We start from the raw sequence: 27714 nt of genomic DNA, 5'->3' as shown, positions 1-27714 counted from the left end.
TCATGGAATATGTCGACATATTATGTTTAAATGAAAAAAAATTGTAATTGATTTCTGGTTTAGAAATCTGTCTTATGATGTAATAGACATTAACCATGGTCATCTGAAAGGGGCTTTCATTAACAGAATTATTATTTATGTATTTTATTTCTAAACATTCTTATTAGAGAATGATTTGTGCTGCTTTATTTAGAAAAGGTAAGATCACCACCTGTAGGACATTTAAGGTATTTTTTTCAAACAATGATGATTTGCTCTAATAGGGGCACATCTTATGAGGGACTGTGTTATTAGAGGCTGCCTATTTTATCTTCTCTATGCAAGTTTTACTGAGGCATATGCAGGAAGCATTCGGCAAGTGTGGTATCCTATCAATCAAATTTGAATGGAATTAAGTGAGTTAAATATGCCCAAAAGACTGAAAGCTCAGAGTTCAAAGACAGTTAAGTCTAGGTAAAATAATTCTATTAATAATTGATGGAGGGAAGCTTATGAATATCTGCATTGGTCAAAATGCCATGTAATTTTCAAAAATGTGATAATACTAGAGATTTACCTCTTATTTTGTTTCATTTGGTTAGCAAAAGAGAAGCCATCTTTAAAACAAAACTTAAAGATTTTTAAATTTTAAATTTCAAAAAGTAATTTTTGAGACTATTACGTTTAACTCATCTGAAGTTGTGAACAACTCAAGAGCTATCTTCACAAGGTCTAAAGATTTATCAAGCTATTTAGATTCTATTGTACCATATTTATGGTAGCCAACTATTTTACCCAGTCTATGTGAGAATAGATGAAGTTGTTGAAAAAAAAATCACGTACAAGAAAATAGCTTCCTGAACTTTCCTAAATATATATGGGTGATAATTACTTGGGAATTGCATGTATTTTTTACTGTTAATTCTAGTTTTAATTAAATTTATATAATTGTTCTGAGTTTATCTTTAGAAAGGTGTGAAAACTAAGATAATTTTAGGATGAATTTGTACAGTAAAAATATTGTTTTCCATTTTTTTTCTCTGAATACTTAACAGAAGTAAACCTGTAAGCTTGGGTCCTTATCAATTTTATTTCAATAGGGCAATGACCTTGAAATGAAAACTTGCTAAAAAATTGTTGGTTTGATATGTCAGCTTTCTTGCTAGGAACTGTCAAAGTCTAATAATATTATTTCTTTTTCTCCCACAGTGGAACACCCTGACAAAATGGCTAATGACCAAGGTATGGTGGCTCAATCTGTCATTTTGTGTTTTTTGAATCAATCCTGTCTGTTGGAAATGTCAGTCATTACTTTATATTCCTCTTTTCACCTGGCGCACACACCTGATGAAGCAGACACTGGCGTGATGATTAATCTTGTTAATGAAGTTCTGCTCGGCTGAGGCTGAGGCTCTGATAAGGAAAATGTAAATTTTCTTGAGAGGAAATTGTTTTGTCTCTATTCTGAAGGACCAATTAAAATGTCAAGCTTCTTTGTATGAAATAAATTTTTAGTCTCTGTCTGCACTTCTGAATAATTCACATTAAGTATAATTAAGCTCGGCATAATTTTCAAGCTGCTCTTGTACCCTTTCATGAGCTGTGGATTAAAGTTCTGTAGCTCTACAGAGAAAAAACATAAATTATGTGTGATTTTTCTCTGCAATGAGTTTCCTTTAATATATAAAATCAAAGTTGGGTCAAGTTTTTTGGGGCATTATCATTGCTCATTTTGAAGCCAGAAAGCTGTTATTCAGTGAATCAGATGCTCATTTGACTCGGTGTATAATATTTTCTCCATTTTCCTTATTTACTAAAAGTTGATTTGTATAGAGAAGCAGGTAAAGTTTTTCACAAAGGCAAAATGGAAATAAATAAGAGTTATCCATCAACTTATAAGTAGAAGTGAATTTGCTATTACCATGATTTGCGGACTGATTGATAAATTAGGATTCCATTATCTTTACACAAAGGACCATTAGTAGAATGCTGAGGGAAAAAATGAATAGTTGATGGGTTTTATTTTTTTAAGAATATTATTTTCTTTCCAGAAGAGTTAGGAAATACTATAAACTGGTCATAGTCAGTGCTGTCAGTATTTGTAGATGGAGAGTCTATAGTTTATATAGTTTGTTTCCTTCCCACTTTGGACACCTACTATGGGCGGAACTTACTTGCAAACATCATGTCTCATAAGGCACCATGTCATGAGATTGGGGGAATGCATTCTTTCAACATGCATACTTTTTAACTTTTGACAAATATTAAGCCTTTGGATGCTGGCTGTCCCTAACAGCAGAAGGCTGCCTGCGTGAGTAGCATTTTCTTCAATGGTCCTGTGTTTACATTCTTCTCTGGGGATGTATACCATGCAACTGCTTAACAGAACGTGGCTAAGGGTTTACATGTGGAATAATAGAAATGGGACTGTGCACAGCAATGTCTACTCAGGGTTAGGATTTCCATTAATCTAGCTGCTCCTGCTTGCTTCCACTGAAAATATTTTCATAAGATTAATATCTACTAAATAATATTTGTAAAAAATATTAATGATAGGTAATTATCACTTGGCATGCATTTACATAGGTAAATTAAATATTAGTCTTAGTCAAATCCAAATCTGGAATAGTTCATAGAAACAGCTTTATTATTGCAGTTATAAAATAATAGAAATTTGAAGCTTCCACCAGTGACTCCTAATTTTTGAAATTATATTTAAAAATAACAAAGAGAAAAAAATTAAAATGACAGTTGAAATGTTACGTTATTAGCCACTTCGCTGACAGCATGTGCAAGCTTTTCAATAAATGTCTTTCCACTTCTCTCTGGATATTATTCATTGTTTTCTCTCTTTTTAAGTTAACCATTTTGTTTTTTAAGGTAACCATTATGCTTAATATTATTTTAAGCTACCAAACACATATTCTGTAATTTGATTATTTTATAAAAGGTAAATGAATAAATTATTTCCCAGTCCCTATTATCACACATCCTCCATGGATTTTACTTTGAATCTCGCATCTACAATTAAATCAGGTCAGTTCTCAGGAACAAAAGGATCCCCCAAGAATTACAGCCAGTGACTGAGTCTATTAATATATTGGGTCAGTTGTTCTTTTTCTCTTAGAAGGATTCTGTCACATATGTGACTTGGAGCCTTATTCAGTCACAGCTGGCATATAGTTAGTTGATCAAGTTGATGGGCTCTAAATTTTACAACAAACTAAATTCACTTGTAAAATTGAGAGGGACTAATGACATATAATTTAGTGGTTATTAATAATATCTTTAAATTCTTACAAGAAAAGCATATTAAATTTACTGTGCCTTTAAAGCACTTTTTTATAAACAAAATCAGTCTTCTGAGTTGATGACCATATGCATGAGACATAACCCAGCTTAAAGATCCCTCTAAGATCGATTAAAATAATAGGAAAAGACTGATCTTAATATTCCCATTCCCAGCACACAGAAAATTGGTTGAATATGTTTTACCATTCCCACTGTTAGACCTATTTGCCCCCTTCTGACGGAAAAATAATCCCAATATTACATTTATGACAGGAGCTGAATTTCTGCTTAGAGAAAATTCCCTAGGAGAAAAAATGTGGCACCTGGGGTCAGAATTAACCTTGCAAAGATGAATCCTACATAAAGAAGCAGGAGGTTGAAGTTGACTTATATGAGAGAAAGGGAGACCAATTTTGATTGTTCTAAAAAAGTATCTGTTCAAATTCTTGTCACAATTATTATTTTAGGAACCGAAGATCTGCCATGAAGAATGTAAATGTGAAAGCGAAAGTCATTTGAAATGGTTTTGATTTGGGGAAAATACTTTCTTCTGAGCAATGGTAATAGTTGTTTAACAATAATAGGCATTAACACAGAACTCCTAATTTCTTTTTTTTTTTTTTTTTTTTTTGAGACGGAGTTTCGCTCTTGTTACCCAGCCTGGAGTGCAATGGCGTGATCTCGGCTCACCGCAACCTCCGCCTCCTGGGCTCAGGCAATTCTCCTGCCTCAGCCTCCTAAGTAGCTGGGATTACAGGCATGCACCACCACGCCCAGCTAACTTTTTGTATTTTTAGTAGAGACGGGGTTTCACCATGTTGACCAGGATGGTCTCGATCTCTCAACCTTGTGATCCACCCACCTCGGCCTCCCAAAGTGCTGGGATTACAGGCTTGAGCCACCGCGCCCGGCCCCTAATTTCTTTATGTAATTGTAAATTGGTGAAATCTCGCATTTTTAAACTTTCTAATCTTGACCTTCTCTATAATACTTTTTTGCTTCACCCTCTCTCTTGCCCCATGTCCCAATTTTGTAGATTCTTCCAGGCACAGGTGGCCAATATGTATGGAAGTAAAATAAATTTTAGAGATTAACCACAGAGTTTTGTTTTTTGGAAGTTTGGGCAAGGAAATTGCACAGACTATGTGAAGTGGGTACAGAGGTTAGATAGAAAAGCTATGCTTAAAAAATTATTTTTAATTTTTGTGTGTACATAGTACATGGATATATATTGGTAGGGTACATGAGCTGTTTTGATAGAAGCGTACAATGTGAAATAAATGCAGCATGGAGAATGGGGTATCCATCCCTTCAAGCATTTATACGTTGACTTATAAGCATTTCAGTTACATTCTTCATTTAAAAATGTACAATTATTGACTATAGTTACCCTGTTGTGGTATCAAATAGTAGGTCTTATTCTATCTATTTGTGTACCCTTTAACCATTTTCACCTCCCTCTCCCCAGCACACCACTACCATTCCCAGCCTCTGGTAACTATCCTTTCACTCTGGATGTTTATGAATTCAGTTGTTTTGATTTTGGTTTTGACTTCTGAATTTTTCCTTTTTTATTTTCTCTATTTTGATTAAAACTCCTTCCATTTGTCTGTTCTGATGTGAGCCTGTGCAGTGGTAAAATGCACCCCTATGCAGCTCTTGCCAGCAATCACTATTTCAAGAGCTTTAAAGGAATGACTCACTTAATTCTAATAACAGTATTGTGAGAAAGGAACTATTATCTCCATTTCAGCAAGGAAGAAACTCAAGCTCAGAGAGTTGCTATTTGTCTATAGAAACACAGCTAGTAAGTAGAAAAGCCATGATTCCAACCCCAGAAACCCGATTTCAAAAGCCCTGTTTTTAGCCATCAACCAATATATTACACATATATAGCCACACATTCAAATTTGACATAAGGCTATGAAGTTGTAGTATCTGAAGTTTCATCTACTGTTATTTTCCCATTATAGATCTTCCTTTTTGTATCTCTGCGAATATTCTATAGAACAAGGCAAATAACTCTCAATCTGGGGTTATCTTGTTAGTGCGGTGGCTACAGCAATGAATATATGATCCTAACGCTTCTTTATTTCAGGGAACAGGAATGCTGATAATTCATTGTCTAGGCCAACTTGGTTTGTCAATACAAAACACTATATACTGGGTGGGTCAAACAACGGAAACTTATCTTGTCAGAGTTTTGAAGGCTGGAAGTCCCAGATCAAGGTTCAGCATGGTCGGTTTCTGGTGACGGCCCTCTTCCTGGCTTGCAGATGGCCTTCTCACTGTGTCTTCCCATGGTAGAGAGTGACCTCTCTGGTGTCTCCTCTTCAAAGGACACTAATCCTATTGGATTGGGTCCCTACCCTATGATTTCATTTAACATTATGATTTAATTACTTCCCTAAAGCCCTGTATCCAGATATAATCATATAGGGGGTTAGAGATTCAATATACACATTTTTGGGGGAAGGAATTCAGTCCATAGCATCCACATTTAAAAATAAAGCTATCATTTCACTCTTTCACTAATTTTTTCCCCAGTTTTTTAGATAAAATAAGGTAAACATTTTGCCCAGGATTGCATAAATAGTTGTTGGCAGAGTTACAACTCGAAACTTTTCTTTCTGGTTCCTAGGGTGTGCAGTCTTTCTATTGTAAATGGTTACTAAATTTTAAAAATTTGATTTCCATTCTTCTAAAATAAGCTCAAACCTTTTGAAGTGTCTCACAGGAGCATTTTAGAAAATCACCTTGTTTTGAGTTTGCAATGGAGGTTAGCTGTAAATCTGAAACATAACTGCTTCTTAAAAGTGATTATTAGATCAAACTTTTAAAATTGAGGGATTGTATTTTTTTTTTGCAGTGTTATGTCCCATTCAATGCCCAAATATTGTTCTCCATCATGAGATGTCTTTGTATGAAAAGCAGTATTCTTAGCATCAGCAGAAATGTTTACTCTTTCATGTGTATTTCTGTCTGCCCATTGAGACAATAGAATAGGTGTTATGCCAATGGTATGATACCTTAAAATGGGCAGGATTTGTGTCAAGTGATCTTCATCATTGCTGAGATGAATTACAAAGAAAATGCTCACTCAGTTTGAGCACTCTCAAGTGTCTTTAATTCTCCATGACCTGGCAAAAGGGTGATCTGAAATACTAGGCCTGGAGAGGAGGCCTACCTTCATAGGGCAGTTTACAGATCCAGATAAAAAAGACGTGCTGTAAACTGCCCACCCAACAGGGAGAGAGAATTACTTCCCTCCTAATTGTGGTAATGGCTGATAATGCTCTAGCTTTTCATTTGGAAGTCACTCAGTGTGTGCCTAAAGAGCACTCGAATGGAATCGGATACCTTCAGTTCTAGTACAGTCCCGCTGCTGGGACCTCTTGTGTGACTTTAGGCAGGTGAATTAACATCTGTCAACATCCTCACGTGTAAAATGATAAGTTCAGACTAAATTATCTTTTGGTTTCAAGGTTTAAGATTCTGAAATTTTAAGATTGGTATTAGAACAAAAAACTCTGGCATAACATCTTTGCACAGTGAAGCAGCTCACATTTATGGCTTTTCCACTGTGTGTCAATTACTCTTCTATGTACTGTGCATGTGCAATCCTATTTAATTCATATAGCACCCTTACAAATGTAGAAAGGGAGAGAGGTTAAAACTTGCCCAAACACTCACAGTGTGTAAGTGGTGAGAAAGTTGATTATACAAAATGGAGTCATTCATGTCTTACCCAACTAAAATGGAGTCAGGAGGTTATAGGGAAAAGCGCTCAGATCACATACATTTATTCCAGGAACTGTCTTGTGAGACTAAACCAAAACCTGCAAGGACCTGGTCATGATTCTAAGATTTTGAGTCTTACCTAACACCTGCTGACACTCAGCAGCTCCTGGAAGACACTGCCCACACCAATTAACTTCCTTTCAAAACAACTGGCATAACCTTCCTCTGTTCCCCAATAAAACTCCTGTCTTTTCCTTTACTCTCTGGACTCACCTGGGGCTACCTTGGTTTGTGTGTCCTGAATTGCAATTCATGTTCTGAAATATGCTCTTTGCTCAGAGATGCATCTCTATATATCTTTATTTCAGGTTGACAGTGATTAGACCCAGAGACATACCCAGGCTACCTAACTTGAGAATCTCTGCTCTTGACCACTGTGTAATTTCTGGAAATGCAGACTTATGATCTGTCATCAAGAAAGTTATACCTAAATGGCATCACCATAAGTTCACCTAGTTTAAAGGAATTTGTCTTTCCTCAATAGAGTATTCAGGCAAAATACTTACCACTGCACCTGCCATTTTACACCTCAGCAGTTTTAATCTCACGAATAAACAGAATGTTAATTGTTTCCAATTTCAGGGAAATAGGGTTTTCGAGGCAGTCTAGTCAAGCTCGGAATTTAGTTAATGTAATCCAGACTTTGCAGGGTTTGGATTACAGCAGCCAGGCTGCTGTTTGAAAAATGGAAACCGTTAGTGCCTTCTGATGGAAGCTCTTTAATAGAAAATTAAAACCACTTCTTACCCTATTATTGTGCATAGTTTCAACACAGTTTATTATTCAGTTGATTGCTACACTCACTTGAAAAAGCTCTTTTCACCTGGGTTTTTCACAGGTCCAAAATTTTGCAATTCCATAAATTAGGACTGTGATGAAACAGTAGTAGCAGAAAATGAATAATGTGCTTTTAATGGAGTGTTAAGGTGCTTATCATGTTCCCAGCAAGCAGTCAAGTAGCTGCCTATGTCAACTTCTCAGCAGTGTTTAGTTTTAATAGGAAACTTTTGAAGGGAAAAAAAATACTTAATATTCATAGGAATTGATGTAATTCATGGAACAATTTTAACCTTCTCACACCTGTAAGGTAGACATTTTTGTTTATACACTTCAAATAAAATTCCATAAACAGGTTCTTCTTGTAAGAGCCACTGTATTTTGGATGCCGTTTCCTTGCTAGAGACATTAGCCAAGTACAAAGTCTTCCTAGCTTTATTTTCTGCCCACTTCAATCAGTGCTAGACTGCCTCCTCAATTTTCTCTCCAAAACACAGATGGGTCCCTGTTGCTTAGGAGGATGAGGTCAGTTCTTTGACATCAAGACCTTGGCTGTCTGAATCCAACATCTTTTTCTTGGTCTCATGGTAAATAGACCCCTCCACATATGCCACAGTCACGAATCACTCTGGAAAAAGTGCTCTCTTCACAGCTACGTGCTGTAACGTACCATTTTCTCAGCCTTAGCTATACTTTCTGTCTTTCTCAGCTAAGCGAAATCTTCTTTATCTTTTAAGAATTCCTCTCCAATTTTGCTTTTTTCAAGAATCCTTTTTTACCTTTCTGGTCTTTTATTCATCTGGATTTTCATAACACCCAGTTATTCCTACTGTGTTTTCCATTTCTTATACTTTGCTATTTATAGTCTTAGTTTCCTGACCAGATTTTAAATTCTCCAAGGACAGAGAACTGGCTAGATTCTTCACATTGTCATTCCCACTCCCTAATTTAGAATCTGTCCTGTTTTAGTTTTCTGATAAGTGTTTGTTTAATAGAATCATGACACAAACGTTTGGGGAAGCAGTCACAGAGTAATCTGGAAAGATAAGTTTTACCATCTAATGAAAAAGTATAGATTGGACAGCTGAAAGTAGTAGTGCAAATGGCTTTGGATATTGTATATTTACTTATCTTGGGGGAGAAGAGAATTTATGCATATGTTTCCAACAGGGAAAAATATATTCAGTAGTCACCTACTAAAATAAAAGCTAAATAGGAAAACAAGTTCTCTGTAAGTCAGCTGATTGTAGGCACATTTGTAGATGGACGCTTTTTGTGACCTCCACTGTTGCTTTCCTTCCTTGTTTAGCAGAAAATTTATAGATTTGAATTTCACCACCTGCTTGGAATTCTGGGTAGAAAAAGCAAATCAAAACCGATGGATGCTGATGAGTTTGTTAAAATTGTGGCTATGAAGTGTGAAAAGAACTAGACTCTCTTTTGAAAGCTTGTGGATAACTATGTACCCAGTACTAGGCTGGCACTAAAAACATTAGAAGAGAATGATGCTGGCAAAGCATTAGAAGAAAGTGTGGTTCCATGGGTCCATTTTCAAGAAGCTTGCAATATAGTTAGGAGGACAATAGTAACAATTTCAGGTCAGTATAAAAAATGCAAAATGCCAAATCAGATGGTACTGTCTACATGTCTGTTATGGCATTTCAGATAAGAAATCATTGTGGATTGCAAAAGACTTCTTAAAAGCTAAGACTGGGCTTTAAATATATAAGTAGAACTCAACTCAATGCAAACTGCTACAGGGGGAAAGAGTAGTTGATCCCTTATGCAGAGAAATTCTAGGATTAGAAACGTTAGGAAGCCAAGAAGCTGGGAAGTAATGAGGACTACAGGATGGCTCCAGGAACAATTAGGATACAATCTGCTCGGGCACAAACATATCTTTTGCCTGCCTTTGCAGAGTAGTACACTATGGCAGAGATGTCAATTGGTGAAGAGGCTTTTGCTGTTTCTTTCTGCTCGAATGTGGAAGTTCTCAGGTTTTCCTACTTTTGAACACATCACGTAGCGATTGTCTACCCTGGCCAGTGAAGATCTGCCTCCTCCTCTGTGTATAGAGCCTTGTAAACTCATTCACTCTTGGTTGCTGATATTGATCATTTCCAGCTTGGAGGGCTGTGATTGTGGGATAGGGAGAGAAAGGGATGATGGGATGGGAGTAGGAATGAGGCCTCAGTAGCAGCCATTTTCGAATAATTTTCTTGGCCTTTTTTGTGGCTTCTGTTTTACCTTTTCTGAAGTGGCACCTACACTTTTTCCAGTACTCTGCATGGTGACAAACTATTTTTCTTTTCCTGCCAAAGCTTTATTTTATTCTGTATGTTCAACTAAGAATGGAGCCACCATCTCAAGTCACACACACCTAAACTTTAACCCTTACACCCCAGGACCAACTGTTTGAAGTGCTCTAATTTCTGTCCACCATTTTCCCCATTACTTCTTTTTATTTGTTTGTTCATTTTTATTTATTTATTTATTGGAGATGGAGTCTCACTCTGTCATCCAGGCTGGGATGCAGTGGCATGATCTTGACTAACTGCAACCACTGCCTCTTGGGTTCAAGTGATTCTCCTGCCTCAGCCTCCTGAGTAGCTGGGATTACAGGCACCTGCCACCACGCCCAGCTAAGTTTGGTATTTTTAATAGAGATGGGGTTTCACCATGTTGGCCAGGTTGGTTTCGAACTCCTGACCTCAGGTGATCCGCCTCTTAGCCTCCCAAAGCGCTGGGATTACAGGCTTGAGCCACCACTCTTGGCCACCCATTCCTTCTTTTAGTTATTAATTCACCTGTATTGCTAAAATCATCATCATCAGAGTCACACAGGCTCAGCCACTTCAAATGAAACCCTGAGTTTATTAATCTTTCTGAGCTCAGTTTCCTCAGCTATAAAATGGGGTTAGTAATGTCTACCTCAGAGATTCATAATTAATATTGCCATATTTATTACATTAGTTTCTTCTAATCCGTTTAGTTTCACACTCATCCAGAATAATCTTTCTAAAATACTTGTGTAATTGAGTCAATGTTCTGCTTAAAATATCTTCAGTGGATCCCTGTCCTCTACAAGATAAAATCTAGACCTGTTTTCAGTGCATATAGGGAATTTTATTATTTTATTTATGCATTTCTTTCCAAGCTCATCCACCTCACGTTTTTCTACCTAATATATCAAGATGGATTTTGATCTGTCTAGCTCTGTTGGTTCCCTAATATTTGCCTCTTCAGTTTTCGTCCAGTCTCCCTTGTGAGACATCAAAAATGTGAGAATGAGAAGTAGTAGAATTCATAGGAGTAACCAGTGTGCTTCTTAAAAATAAAAAACATATATATGTATCTCCCACTCCACTGGTTGGCCTGGCAAAGTATACTGCTTTTACTTTGGTGATTGAAAAAAGAATTCTCACCTCAAATGCCACCTCCTCTGAGAAGCCTTTTTCTAGGTATAAGTAGATAATCATCCTGTTTTTCCATTGGGTCACCTATTTGTTTTTGTTTTTGTTTTTGTTTTTTTTAATTTTTGGAAATTACCACATGGTTATAATTATTCACTTAACATTTTCCATCTCACTGACTTACAAACTTCTGCAATAGTTATTGCATATCCCTGATGCCTACCATTGTGGATCTACTTAATGCACTTGTTGAGTGGTTAGATGAAGCATGGATGGAGACATGAGTGATGAAATACTGTGTTCCAGTAGTGTCATTATGTACACAGACTAGCAGGGCCCCAGCAGGATGCTCATTTTCTAGTGTTTTCAGACTGCAACTGCAACTTCCAGACTTATAGTCACTTGGAGAAGAGAACTCTCTCATCCTCTCCTGCCTCTTCTTCCTGGAATGTGTGGCAAATTTGTTCAGGCACAAACACATCTCACACCTGCCTTTGGGATAAGCCTGTGAACCATGCAGATGGGCGAGGCTTTCATGGATCATTCCATGGCCTTTGAGAACAGATGCTCTTTTATAAGCCAAAAAAGATTGTCTCATTCATGTTGTAGCCTGGCAAATGAGCTAGCTCTTGGAAATATCCAGCTAAGACAGTGCCCATATTTTGAGGAACAGAATGCTTTTTTAGATTTTAGTGAAGACTAAGCTGCATATAAAAGTGTTTTCTTAGATCGCTAGGCTGACTCTTATTTCAGATATACTGGAGACATGTGTCCATAAAAGGAGAGTCCAATGAGAGGAAGGATTTCAGAGACCACCATCTACCACTACACTACTAACATTAAGCTGTCTTTATATTTTATTCCATTAACAATTCAATTGTTATTCAGATGTTTCATTCCTAACTTGCATGAATAATAATTATAATAACTAATAAACATATTGGGCTTTAGCTATGTGGAAGGTTATGAAATGGATGATCAGAAGCAGTTGACAAGTTTTCATCACCAGCCATATAAGGGAGATACGATTAAGTATAGTTGTTGTCACGTAGGTCAGAACTTATCTTTACTGACCTGAAATCTTTAAGAAGGAGGTTAACTACTTTCCTTTTATCAAAAGATCTTGGTCTGTCCAGCTCCTTTGGTTCCCTAATATTTGCCTTTTCAGTTTTTTTCTGCTCTCCCCTATGAGATATCAAGAATGTAAGAATGAGAAGTAGTAGAATTCATAGATGTAACCAGTGTGCACACATATACATATATATATATATATATATATATATATATATATATATATATATATGCATTCCAGTAATTGGCCTGGCAAAGTATTTTGCTTTTATGTGGGTGATTAAAAAAAGAATTCAATGTTTGTAAACTTTTTTTCCGGTTTAGGAGATTGCTAACTTTTTTCACCTGTCATTTGCCAAGCTCTGCAAGAGACCACATGCATGCCTCAGATAGTCAAGATCCATAGTCAAGCTAAGATGTAAACCAAGAGCAAAAATTAGGATAAGAAATTCATTTGTTTAAATTTGTCTAGGATGCCCACAGTTTCCATTTTGTACCCTGATATTTATGTAATAACTTATGCTCACTTGATTTCATTTTATTTGTGTGTGAAATTATCTTAGTTTTGAGTTTGATTTCTAAGAATTTAAAAAAATGAATTTGCTTCACAAGAAGAGTCTAACCTGTTCATATTTTATGGCCTAAGTCCAGAAATTGGAATTGCAAAAATACTACCACTTACGATTAAGGGAAATATGGGTAATGGCATATTTGGTTTTCTTGCACTCTGCCTCAGAGTAGTTTACCAAATGCATTCTTATCTGCAGATTATTTCCCTTAGACTTTCCACAGGTAGAAGATAAAACCAAAGGTTTTGAAGAAGGGAAAGCAGCAAGGATTTGTTGAGCACCAGGGTTCAGTATGTGGTAGGAATAGTTGTAACAATCTATTTTCTTTCAGCCAGTGAACTTTCTTTCATGGTAATTTGAAAACAATGTGTTGAACCTTAGGAAATGGTGAAAAAAGCTCCTTAATTCTTTTCTATTAAAATATTTGAAATATCTTAGATATCGGTTATGATTTTGCTTTCTGGTTTTTGATGCCAGATACCTTTGTGTAAAATCAGCATTGTTATCAACTATCTGGTAAACCAATCTTTTAGAAACACATTTCCGCCTCTGACAAATCACCTACTTTAAATATATCTCAATATGATCTGTGTGTTGGATGGACAGTAAAGCTGTATTTAGGTAATATTAATGGATATTCTTTATCCACTAATATATAAGACATAAAATCAATACAATTTCTATCATTATCATCAGAATTATTTTCAGGGAACAAATTTTAAGATCAAGAAGATAGCTCAGCGCTCTACATCCTTGGAAGGATATACATTGAACATTTGTTAGATGGCCAATCTGTCCATTTGATTTAGATTATGGGCCATATGTTTTTCTCTGGGGATTGATTGTAAGAATGTCATCCTGGATGACCCTCTCTTATCTCCATCAGGGAAGATGGATTAAAGGAATGATTAGAACTACCACATCCACTTTTCTCCATGTCTTCTGCAGATTAATTTTCCATTCTCTCTTCTCTGTACGTATAAACAACCACACGGAAAATGTAGACTCTAGGACTAAAATCCCAGTTGAATTAATCTTTGTTCAGTGACAAAAATTTTTTATCATGGAAAAGATTCCCAGTCTCCCCATATGTGCTGCAAGTAAGGATTTAATATAAACATTAATGTTATTTCATTTTATATACACACCACAATAAAAATATACACATAATTTAGGTGACATATCAGGATAAAAATATACACATAATTTAGGTGATATGTCAGGGAAAGAACATAAAGAATAAATGGCATAATTGTAATAACTTAAGATTTGTACTTATTAAAACTTTATGAAGCATCCTATCAGGTCTTATTTACTTATAGGACATTGAGAACACATTTTGCACATCACTTCAATTAGCACAAAGGAATATAACAATGAACGGACCTCTAAAAGGAAGTCATATGACTTCTGCCCATTTTTTTTTTTTTTTCAGTTAAGAAAACAGGTAGCAGGGAGATCCAAAAGACTTTAACTTTTGTCCAAAGAAGCATATGGCATGTGCTAAAAAGGGATTTAAAAAAGATTCCTTATGAGGCCCATCTTTTAAATAAAATGTAAAAGCAACTCCTTAAGTGACTTTATAATATTTTAAAAATTCAAGGAAGGGAGAGGAACATGAAATTTCTGGATAGGACCTGCCTAAGCAGTACCTAAATAAAATATATTTAAATGTGTAAAAACTATTTTGAATAACTCAAAAACAGCCACAAGCTTCCACTATTTTAACTCAGCCAATGCTTATTTAATATTTGTTTAATTTTTGTTTCTGAAGTTACCATTTTCTGGTTCCAATATCTAAGGTGAAAGTAGAAAATCATTTGCTTTAATTATCAAAACTTTCTGTCAGAAGTTTACTTGTTTTGAAAAAATGAAAATAGCTGTGTAAAATCCCTAGGTTGTTAAGTGATACATAAATTAATTGCTCTTTAATATCTCATTCTTCCCCATCCTCAATTTGTGTTATTGAGAAAATATAGGTACACAGTAATATAATACAGAACTCTTTGTATCCTGTGGAATTCTATTCATATAGTACACTTTGTTTTGTTGCTGTTGTTGTTTCTTTGTTTTTACCGAGCCAAAGTCTTGCTTTGTTGCCCAGGCTGGAGTGCAGTGGTGCAATCTCGGCTCAATGCAACCTCTGCCTCCCGGGTTCAAGCAATTCTGCCTCAGCCTCCATAGTAGCTGGGTCTACAGGCATGTGCCACCAAAACTAGCTAATTTTTATATTTTTAGTAGAGATGGAGTTTTTCCACGTTGGCCAGGCTGGTCTCGAACTCCTGACCTCAAGTGAGCCACCCTCTTTGGCCTCCCAAAGTACTTGGATTACAGGGGTGAGCTACCGCACCCAGTGTTTATATAGTATACTTCAATCACTATTCATATAAAATTGTATTATTAATTCATAAAAAGGAAAAAACCCATTTTCAAATTCTTTAAGCCATGTTGAACTTTATTTGAGGGAAGAAACTGAAATTTATTACATTATTTCCCAAAAACTTATATTTGAATTTCCATAAATCCATTTAATTATTTAGAATTTTAATTTGGAAAATTATTAAAACTTTAGTATGATATGCAAACAAGTAATTCGAGATTTTAAGATAAATATAACTATGAAATATATAATGTTATATGACTGAAAATAAAATATTTTTATTTGCATGCAGTTTTTAATAATGCTTTTAATAATACTTTAATAATAATTAAAAAACATTTTTAATTAAACCTAGTAATAAATTTATAGTAATACATGAACTAAGTTATTCTTAAATCTTTAATGTCAGAACATACTAAGAACCATCTGCAGTTAGTTATTAACCATAAAAAGGCCTACATAGGATCTGATTACAATGAACCAACTTTCTCTGTCATGGCAGGATCCATATCTAATATATCTTTTTATAGTAGTCCTTCCCTGAGGATTTAGGACTATGCCTTGCATATAGCAGGCATTTAATAAATTTTTGAAAGAATTATGACCAGTTTTACGCTTCATTAATAAAATGAAGACCTCTGGGATAGGGAAGTAGTTTATATCTTTGCATTAGTTGACTTTCACTCTAGCTGTTTTATAAATTCTAATTAGTCCTCTCTTTCCCTAAAGCAGTGCTTATGAAATTAACCAAGGTAACTCAACACATCTAATATCTGTGGTACAACAACAGTCTCTTAAAAATTCTATGATTTTCCAAGGAGTAACACCCATACACCCATATCCTTTTCTTTTTTAGCCTTTAGTGTCTCTTCATTCGAATACTTGGTGATGCTCTCTTTAAAGCAATGGGAGAATCTTTCATCATTATTATTATGATGTATTAGCCCTACAAAGGGAGACTTTCTGAAATTTAAAAGACATATTTCGGAGAATGGAAACCTAAACTACTCAAAATTAAAATTTGATACCTCTGTCTTTATATCAAGAGATCTCAGGCTCATCTATATCCCAGAAATGGGTTTTATGGTTTTTTTGCTGAAGTGGTACAAGAAATCTGAATCGCTATAAATCTAAACTTGCTCTTTGATGACATCAACTTTTTAAAAAGTACTTTCTGTTGGGCGTGTTGAGAGTTATATGATTTCCTTTTGTGGTATCAATCTAATTATAAGGGACAAAATGTTAACCCACATCAATATACTAGATTCTGTGAGTTGAATGTACAAGCTTTAAGCTACTCCTTGTTATTTAGAAATATTTCTAGAGTTCCTTTATCTCACCCAGTGCTTTGACCTATAGGACATCTGATTTCTTCTACCTATTGAAATTCACAATGTAATCAATAGCGTCACTAAATCTAAGGGGTGCTGTACTCAGAGCTTCATGTGTATGTAATATATGGATATGCTTGTGGGCTTGTTTTTGCATCCTGCCACAAATCACAGGGAGTATTGGAAACTTCATTAAAAAGACATTTGCCAGGCTGCTGGAGAAAAGGGAAAATCCTCCATAGGCTATCTACCTAATTTCCAGCTGATACAGGATTACTCCCAACAGAAAACATGTATTGCTTTACTGGCCTAAGTGATGGGGTTGTTAGCATCTCTTTTGGCTGGCTGCTTTGCAATCTAGCTGCTTTCAGTTGCTAGAAAAGTCATCTTAATATTCATGCTGAGTTTCCACCTCTTATCAGTTCTTCCAACATTGATCTCATAGTGTCTCATGGGCATAGCTTATCCACTGCTCATTGAAACCCCAAATGTGTCAGTGTTATATAAACAAGGTATTTGTAAAAGGTTTAGAATTGGCATTTTTGTCAGTCCACTGAAAGTTTCACAATTTCAGCTCATTTTACTTGTTCCTTTCACCACCACCTTCCCCCAACACACATACAGGCACATAGGAGCCTCCATCCTATCTCCTGCTTCTTTACATACTCACAGTTATTGGCCCAGCAGATAATATATGTGCCATTTTATGCTGAAGTTATAATGTGACTGAATTAATTTATCTTATTGCTTACTGGAAGCTTGACATCCTAACTTCAGCTCTGACTTGATATCAAAAGAATTTTAAAAATCATGAATGTAGAGTCAGTTAGCAGGACTCTAAGTTGTTTCTTCAGAGCTGTTTTGCAAATAAAATAAAAGCTTGGGAAAGCTTTAGTAAGGGTAGTTTTTGTTATGCAAAATAATGTCACAAAATCAAGACTCGAAAGTTGTAGAGATGAAGAAAACCAAAATCTATTAAGTGTGAGGAAACAACCTATGTTACTGTAGCTGACTATCCTGGTTGGCTTTCTCTGTGATGTCCACTGATTGGAATTGCTTTCAGAAATAACAGTTTTAAGCAAATAAAAGAGAGAATTACCTATACTCTGGTCTTTGTTTGCATACAGATTCAACTCTCAAATGTTTTGTATAAGTAGTCTACCTAGATATTCTAGAACTCAAAATCTAATCAAATAATTTCAGTTCTATGAATGCATCAATAGAGAAAAGGATTATCTGTGGTGAAACACTATTAATTAAATTTTGGATGATAGTATAATTATTTAGAGGGAATTCCTGGCTCATTTCCCTTTAATATTACTTTCATAGCTGTTATACACCTAATGGAAGGCAGAATTTCCAATAATACTATACTGAAGGAGCCTTCTTTCCTTCAAGGTGTATTTGTAGGAAATATTCAGACCATATGGTTTGTGACATAACCCCCACTCTTACTTCCACTCTGGAATTTCATTTCCAAGTACTGTGTTTGACACATAACAAAGAGAATATCCAAAGCCCAGTTATAAGATGAAATGTGCTGGCCCATGTAGGATAATAATAATTTCTGATAAAATCATGTCAGATAGGTGACAGTATCTGCAGAACCTAGCAGCTAGAACCTGAGATATTTCTGTTCTAAAAAGTTCAGGAGATTACACCTGTAATCCCAGCACTTTGGGAGGCCAAGGTGGGTAGATCACGAGGTCAAGAGACTGAGACCATTCTGGTCAACATGGTGAAACCCCATCTCTACAAAAAATACAAAAATTAGTTGGGCATGGTGGCATATGCCTGTAATCCCAACTACTTGGGAGGCTGAGGCAGGAAAATTGCTTGAACTTGGGAGGTGGAGTTTGCAGTGAGCTGAGATCAGGCTACTGCACTCCAGCCTGGTGACAGTGAGACTCCATCTCAAACAAACAAAAAAAGTTCAGGAGAAGAGCATTTATACTGTTACTGCTGCTGCACCTTTAAACAAACAAAAAAACACTTTAATAAGAATATTGGAGTAAAAAAAAGAATGGAGATGGCTTATCAGTGAAACATTGAATTTTCCTTGTTTAAGGGAGTCTACTTTTGTGACTTGTTTTTCTCACACATGGAAAATTACATTTTCTTACAGCTGTAAAGGTATTAGAATTGTCAGACTTTCCTTTTCAAAGTAATCTATTCTGTTATTGTGAATGTTAAAATATTTATTCTTTTTGTCTGATCATTTTGTTTGATTCGTGCCTTCATGGTATGTACTAACATTCCGACATGCTCTTCCAATGAACAGGTCGTCATGGAGATGGAGGTTATTGGCCAGTTGATACTAATTTGATTGATAGAAGCACCCTAAATGGTAAGTATATAAATTAGGTAATATTGAATTAGTTACATTAATTAAATGGTTAATTCAAGAGTGTTTAAGGCAAATTTTCTATCAACTGAAAGTGCCAGGAACCTTGGATTTAGTGTCTTAGTGAGATAATAGAAACATGAAGCTATTTAAAAAAATAAAAACCTCTAGTACATTCTGCCAGGAGATGATGCCAATAAGAGTTGACAGGTGTGTAAAAAAGGAGTCAGTTGGAGAAGCCCAGCATCGATCATTTTATAAATGACACAAGCTGTTAAATACCAAGATTTTTAAATGTTACAATATATTTAAAATGTTTGCAAGAGTCTAATTTTATTTGAGAGAGGTGAGATCTAAAGTTGGTTGAACTGAAACCTATTCAACTTCATATATTAAAGTTACTTGGATTTTTGCCTGCAGAACACATTAATCCTTCAAAATCCTCTAGCATCTTAGTGCTAAGTTTTCATTGTGTTGTCAAGATTAGACATTTCTGGTCATCCTAGTGGAGCATGCCCGAATAGTTGCTGGCTTTAAGGATGACCAGATGGAGGTGATACCTAGAAATCCATGAAAGGACAAGGTTGGTGTGGGGGCTGCCTTCCAGGATCTTTTAGTTTTGCTGAAACAAACTCTAAAAGGATAGATTAATACTGGCCAAATTTAGGGGACTAATAATATATATATATATATGGCCATTTTATAGGTTTATTTTCAATTATTGCTGTTGTTTGGTTTACTAAAAAGATTTCCACATATTTAAAATGTGAAGATGAACACTTGTATACCCATCACCAAGGTTAAGATATGAAATATACAACATGGAATTGAAATCTCTCGTATGTCTGTGTTTCCTCACATGTTTCTTACCACTGTCTATTCCTTGCTCTCATATAAGTGCTCTAACTAATTTGATGTTTACTGCATATGTATATGTATCCCTAAACATTATGTTGTTTACATTTTTACAAATTTATAGAAATAATATTGTATCCTGCTGCAATGTGCTTTCATTCTTAACTTAGTTTCGGAGATGTATCCATGTGTTTACGAGTAGCTTTCACTCACTTACCTTGGATGCTTTACAGTATTCTATTTTATGAAATAACAAAATTATTTAACCATTTTAGGGGTTTTACATAAGAAACTTGTTTACTGAACTGATAAATTTCCATTTGTTTGATCTTCTGTTAAAAAATCCAGAACGGAAATCAAAATTTCAATCTAAAAGTAGTTTGCTGCATGTGAAATTAAAACAGTTTTGTGAATCAAGTGATTATTTCTTATAGGCTGTGATAATCTAATGCATCAGTTTTCCCAAGAGGATATATACACACATACACACACACGTATACACATACACACACACACACACACACACACACACACACACACAGAGAGAGAGAGAGAGAGAGAGAGAGATGAAGAAAAATTATACAAAGGATTTCCATCTCAGTGTACATATGCATCTCAAGGTCTATATGCATAAACAACTAGAAATAATTCTAACCTAATCGGGCCTCCCATATTTTTAATTGTGAAACATGGCAGTCCTAATTTCAGATCAAATTCAAAAGTTTGTTGTTGACTATTTGAAGTTGGAATTCAAATTAAAATAAATTTTTGGTTGAAAAGAAATCCCAACCCACATTTCAGGTGAATACATAAGTCAACAGTTACTTTCCTTTTCAAATGTGTCAGACATTAGGTGAAGAGAAAGACAGAGAAATCTACATTGTTGTATTCATTTTCATTTTGCCATTTAAGATTTCTAGGGAGAAAAATAATCAAAATTAAATTTGATCTGGTAAACGTTATCTCACAGGAGAAAGCCATGAACATCAAATAGACTAATTCCTTTCAGTGTCTTTGAGGCATTTTAGATGGATTATTGACATTACTCCTTCCCAATTTTCTGCATCACTTAATGATGTTTTAGGGATTTCATGCTAAATGAGTGAGATGAACAACATACCTGAAATATTTCTAGATTCCTGACTGGAATAACAAATTATTGCAGGCTGCCTGGCTGATTAAGGTGAATCGATAACTTCAGAGAGCCATGGATGGTGGAGACCAAACTTTATTTTTTTCCTACTCTATTTTGCTAGCAAATAAATGATAGTAAATATGTAATGTGATTTTAGCCTTGGCTAATACAAGCAAATCAACAAAGGCATCTGAAAACCTCAGATTTCTAGTTAAATTTTTGCTAATGTCTTAAGCTTTAAGAAGTGTGTGTGTGAGTGGGTATGTTTTCCAAGTAGATGTGCAGGCATGCCCCTGAGTGACAAAACTCCAGTTGCACCTCACCCTTACAAAGTGGGCTACATCAAAACATTTAACGTCTGAGTTTTTAAACCTTGTATACAATAAAATTTCATATATCTCCCCTTAGAGTGACAGAATTATAGAGGTTTCCTAGCTCCCTCTACACTTGCTGGATTCATTCTTCAAAGCATTGTAATAGAATAATGGCTTCCTGTCAGGATACTCAAGCCAGTTGCAAATAAATTTAGACCTCGCTAATCATCTACTTTCTCTTACAGCATGCCACTCTTTTAAAAATGCACTCTTGAAATTCAAATAAAGAAAAACAAAGCTATAGTTCATGTTTATTCCTGTAGTTGAGAGCCCTTAATTAAACTGTAGAACTGGAAGAGCCTTCTTATATTATTTTCTGATGTCAGGTAGAATCAAAGCTAATATGTAATGATGTGGCAGTATTTTTCTTTTATGATGCATTCAATTTTAGATTATGGTCTACATTCTTAATGCAGAAAAATCTTCAGTATCTGAAAATGTGTTTTGTAGTTTACATTTGTATAAATGACAGGAACTATGAAAATTACTTAAGCATAATCCTGCTTTTCTGATTAGAGAAGATAAAATGACAATTTCCTTTTTTTGATAGCACTACATATAATTTGTAAAATCAGTGTAGCAAGTTTGATTAAAAGATCTATAAACCTCATAATAGTTTTTTATTGACCTCAACCTTTAAAGACAAAGTTAAACTTGACAGATTTTAAAACTTTGGCACAGCAATGTTAATTAAAAAGATCAACATTATTAATTAATTTTAAATACTCAGAATCATATTAATGCTTTATAAAACTTCAAAAGGAAGTGGTTTGCTCTCTATTTTTGCAAACATGTTTTATTTTTTTAGAATTCAATAACATTTTAACCAATATAAATAAGGTATACATTAAATTCTTTCCACATTTTTATAAAATGATCATTCCAAGATTGGTAAAGTATTAGAAGACACCCAATGCTATACTCAGCAGAAGTCTTAATGCAAAAGAAAAGGTATGGAAATAAAATTTTCAGCCTTTTCTCAGATGAAAAGAAAACTAGAGCAATCTGAGGTCCTAGGTACCAGTCCAGTGATTGTAAGAGACTGCTCACCTATCACCCACCCATTATCTTTATCCCAAAGGATTTTAGAAGTCCTAGTCTAATTCTTTGAGCCTTCTGCTTCACCCTTTCCCTCATCTCAGGCATGAGGACTACTACTTAAGCCTAAACCTGATTCTCTCATTCTTTCCTACCCCATATCCAACCCATGTTTTGCTCATTTACTTTCAAACTGTATTGTGTAACTGTCCACTTTGTCTGATTGTAATTGCCACTGTCTCAGTTCAAGCTGTCATCTCTCATTTGGAGAACTTTAATAACCTCTTAGCTGATCTCCATGCTTCAGCCACTGACCCCTCTCCACACAGTAGCCAGAGTGATCTCCTTAAAACAAATCACATCTGTTGCTGTCTGCTGAAACCCCTTAAAGGGTCTCTGATTGAAATTAGGATAACTGAATGTAATCTACGAGACTCAGTATGACTTGGTCCTGTTTCTCTGTCCAGCCTCCCCTTGTGCCCTTCTCCGTTTTGCTGGCTGTGTTCTGGGCACATAACCTGCTCTCAGTTCCGTTTAAAGGAATAGGAGCTGATGCTTATCGATAACTCATGCTTCAGCCTGTTACTTTCATAATGAGTTCTTTCATGAGCCCCCAACAACAGCCATGCATTGTCATGTTATACCTCTCTACATGAACCTTTGTACTTTTATTTTAGCACCAGTTATAATTGTAATTTTATACAGGCATCCCTCCTTTTATTTTGCTTTATGTTATTATGCTTCATAGATACTCCATTTTTTCCAGACTGAAGGTTTGTGCTAACCCTGCATTGTGCAAGACTATTGACAACGTATTTCCAACAGCATGTGCTCACTTCATGTCTCTGTGTGATGTTTGGGTAATTTTTCTAACTTTTAAATTATTATTATATCTGTTGTGGTCATCTGTGGTCAATGATCTTCGATGTTACTATTGTAATTGCTTTGGGGCACCACAAACTGCACCCATATATGATGATGACTTTAATTGATAAATCGTTGTATGTGTTCCGACTGCTTCACCAATCTGCCACTACCCTGTCTCTCTCCTTCTTTTTGGGCCTCCCTTATTCTCTGAGCACAGCACTGTTAATAACTCTACAAGGCCTCTACATGTTGAAGTGGAAGGAAGAGTCACCTGTCTCTCCATTAAAATTTAAAAGCTTGAAATTCTTAGGCTTAGTGATGAAGACATGTCAAAAGCCAAGGTAGGCTGAGAGCTAGACCTCTTATGCCAACTGGTTAGCTAAGTTATGAATGCAAAGGAAAAGTTCTTGAAGGAAATTCAAAGTGCTACTCCAGTGAATACATAAATGACAAGAAAGCTGAACAGCCTTATTGCTGATATGGAGAAAGTTTTTGTGGTCTGGATAATAGATAAAAACAGTGACAATATTCCCTTCAGCTAAAGGTTTATCCAGAGCAAGGCCCTAATACTCTTCAATTCTGTGAAGATTTGTAGAGGTGAGAAAGCTGCAGACGAAGAGTTGGAAGCTGGCAGAAGTTGATTCATGAGGTTTAAGACCAGAAGCATAAAAGTGTAACACAACAGTGCAGAGTGCAACTGCAAGTGTTGATATAGAAGCTGCAGCAAGTTATCCAGAAGATATAGCTAAGATAATAGATGAAGGTGGCTGCACTAAACAAGAGATTTTCAATGCAGACAAAATAATCATCAATTGGAAGCAGATGCTGTTTAGGACTGTCATAGCTAGAGAGAGGTCAATAGCTGGTTGCAAAGTTTCAAAGGACAGACTTACTCTCACATCAGGGGATAGTGTAGCTGGATTTTAAGTTAAAACTAATGCTTACGTTTACTCTGAAAATCTTAGGGCCTTAAGAATTGTGCTAAATCTACTCCACCTGTGTGCTCTGTAAATGGTACAACAAAGTCTAGATAACTGCACATCTGTTTATACCATGGTTTACTAAATATTTTAAGCCCACTATTGAGATCTACTGCTTTGAAAAAAGATTCCTTTCAAAATGTTACTTCACGTTGACAATGCTCCCAGTCACCCAAGAGCTGTGATGGAAATATACAAAAGATTAATGCTCTTTTCATGCCTATGAACACAGCATCCATTCTGCAGCCCATGGATCAAGGAGTCATGCTGATTTTCAGTCTTATTATTTAAGAAAGATATTTCACAGGGCTACAGCTGTCATAAAGACTTATTTCCTCTGAGGGATCTGGGCAAAGTAAATTGAAAATATTTTGGAAAGGATTCACCATTCTAGATGCCATTAAGAACATTTCTGATTCATGGGAAAACGTCAAAATATTAACACTAACAGGAATTTGGAAGAAGTACATTCCAATCCTTAGAGATGATTTTGAGAGGCTCACGGGTTCAGTGGAGGAAGTAACTGTGGCGGAAATAGCAAGAGAACCAGAATTGTAAGAGGAGCCCTGAAGAAGTGACTGATTGAACTGCTGCAATCTCATGGTAAAATTTTAGCAGATGAGGAGATGAGATGAAATCTACTCGTGAAGATGTTGTGAACACTTTTGAAGTGATGATGAAGGATTTATAATATTATGTAAACTTAGTTGATAAAGCAGTGGCAGGGTTTGAAAAAATCGACTCCAATTATAAAAGAATTTCTAATATGCGTAAAATGCTATCAAATACATCACATACTACAGAGAAATATTTCATGAAAAGAAGGATCAATTGATGCGGCAAACTTTATTGTATTCTTATTTTAAGAGATTGCCATAGGCAGGGCACGGTGGCTCACCCCTGTAATCCCAGCACTTTGGGAAGCCAAGGTGAGCAGATTATTTGATTTGAGGTCAGGAGTTCGAGAGCAGTCTGGCCACATGGTGAAACACCATCTATACTAAAAATACCAAAAGGAATCTGAGGCAGAAGAATCTCTTGAATCCAGGAAGCAGAAGTTGCAGTGAGCAGAGATTGCACCACTGTACTGCAGCCTGGGCAACAGAGCAAGACTCTGTCTCAAAAAAAAAAGAAAAAGAAAAAAAGATTTCCACAGCCACCCCACCCTTCAGCAATCTCCAACCTCATCACTCAGCAGCCATCAACATAAAGGCAAGAGCCTCCATCAGCAAAAGGTCTGTAACTCTCTGAAGTCTCAGATGATTCTTTTTTTTTTTTAATGTCTGTCTTTTTTATTTTATTTTATTGCATTTTAGGTTTGGGGGTACATGTGAAGAATATGCAAGATTGTTGCATAGGTACAAGCATGGCAGTGTGATTTGCTGCCTTCCTCCCCTTCACGTATATCTGGCATTTCTCCCCATGCTCTCTCTCCCCAACTCCCCATTCCCCACTGTTCCTACCCTATTTCCCCCCAATAGACCCCAGTGTGTAGTGCTCCCCTCCCTGTGTCCATGTGTTCACATTGTTCAACACCCGCCTATGAGCGAGAACATGCAGTGTCTGATTTTCTTTCCTGTGTCAGTTTGCTGAGAATTATGGTTCCCAGTTTCATCCATGTCCCTACAAAGGACACAAATTCATCATTTTTGATGGCTGCATAATATTCCATGGTGTATATGTGCCACATTTTCCCTGTCCAGTCTATCATTGATGGGCATTTGGGCTGGTTCCAGGTCTTTGCTATTGTAAACAGTGCCACAATGAACATTCATGTGCATGTGTCCTTATAGTAGAACGATTTATAATCCTTTGGATATATACCCAGTAATAGGATTGCTAGGTCAAATGAAATTTCTATTTCTAGGTCCTTAAGGAATTGCCACACTGTCTTCCACAATGGTTGAACTAATTTATACTCCCACCAACAGTGTAAAAGTGTTCCTATTTCTCCACATCCTCTCCAGCATCTGTTGTCTCCTGATTTTTTAATGATTGCCATTTGAACTGGCATGAGATGGTATCTCAATGTAGTTTTGATTTGCATTTCTCTAATCACCAGTGATGAGCATTTTTTCATATAGGCTCAGATGATTCTTAGCATTTTTTAGAAATGAAGTATTTTTTTTTATTGCATTTTAGGTTTTGGGGTACATGTGATGAACATGCAAGATTGTTGCATAGGTACACACTTCGCAGTGTGGTTTGCTGCCTTCCGTCCCCTCACCTGTATCTGTCATTTCTCCCCATGCTATCTCTTCCCACCTCCCCACCCCCTCGCCCCTCCCCCATTTCACCCCAACGGACCCCAGTGTGTAGTGCTCCCCTCCCTGTGTCCATGTGTTCTCATTGTTCAACACCCGCCTATGAGTGAGAATATACGGTGTTTGATTTTCTGCCCTTGTGTCAGTTTGCTGAGAATGATGGTTTCCAGGTTCATCCATGTCCCTACAAAGCACGTGAACTCATCGTTTTTGATGGCTGCATAATATTCCATGGTGTATATGTACCACATTTTCCCTATCCAATCTATCATTGTTGGGCATTTGGGTTGGTTCCAGGTCTTTGCTATTGTAAACAGTGCTGCAATGAACATTCGTGTGCACGTGTCCTTGTAGTAGAATGATTTATAATCCTTTGGATATATACCCAGTAATGGGATTGCTGGGTCAAATGGGATTTCTATTTTTAGGTCCTTGAGGAATCGCCACACTGTCTTCCACAATGGTTGAATTAATTTACATTCCCACCAACAGTGTGAAAGTGTTCCTATTACTCCACATCCTCTCCAGCATCTGTTGTTTCCCGATTTTTTAATGATCGCCATTCTAACTGGTGTGAGATGGTATCTCAATGTGGTTTTGATTTGCATTTCTCTGATGACCAGTGATGATGAGCATTTTTTCATATGTTTGTTGGCCTCCTGTATGTCTTCTTTTGTAAAGTATCTGTTCATATCCTTCGCCCATTTTTGAATGGGCTTGTTTGTTTTTTTCTTGTATATCTGCTTTAGTTCTTTGTAAATTCTGGATATCAGCCCCTTGTCAGATGGGTAGGCTGCAAAAATTTTTTCCCATTCTGTTGGTTGCTGATTCACTCTACTGACTGTTTCTTTTGCCGTGCAGAAGCTGTGGAGAAATGAAGTATTTTTAAATTAAGGTATACTATTGTTTAGATGCAATGCTATTACACACTTAACATACTACAATATACAGCTAGTGCTCGACTTACGACCACGTTTGGGACTGTGGGACGGTCGTAACACGATTTGGTCATAAGTTGAGTCAGCTATATGTACAGTTGAAATGGTGCACACAGAGATGGTAGTGCTGCCAGAAGCTGGTCCACACTGTCGTATGCCCAACTGGGCACCTTTTGCGCTGCCAGACGCGGAGCAGTCGTGGCTAGCGATTGTGGTCATAAAGTCGAATGGTTGTACGTTGCATTGGTCGTAAGTCGACCAATACCTGTACTGTAAGCACACTTTTATATTCTCTGGAAAGCCAAAA

At 36.2% G+C, this 27714-nt stretch overlaps 1 protein-coding gene across 4 annotated transcripts in view; it reads left to right on the top strand.

Moving 5' to 3' along the window:
* DCC (DCC netrin 1 receptor) overlaps positions 1-27714 on the top strand; it is a 1201717-nt gene that overhangs the window by 1077636 nt on the left and 96367 nt on the right. For all 4 annotated transcript variants that reach the window (XM_003926060.3, XM_074383427.1, XM_074383426.1 and 1 more), the window contains exons 21-22: positions 1189-1221; positions 18894-18959. In XM_003926060.3, coding sequence (XP_003926109.1) covers positions 1189-1221; positions 18894-18959 — 99 coding nt within the window. The remainder of the gene's footprint in view (positions 1-1188; positions 1222-18893; positions 18960-27714) is intronic.

This window comes from Saimiri boliviensis, chromosome 13, assembly GCF_048565385.1.
Source record: "Saimiri boliviensis isolate mSaiBol1 chromosome 13, mSaiBol1.pri, whole genome shotgun sequence".
Classification (NCBI taxonomy): domain Eukaryota; kingdom Metazoa; phylum Chordata; class Mammalia; order Primates; family Cebidae; genus Saimiri; species Saimiri boliviensis.
This window is presented reverse-complemented; position numbering and strand designations above follow the sequence as displayed.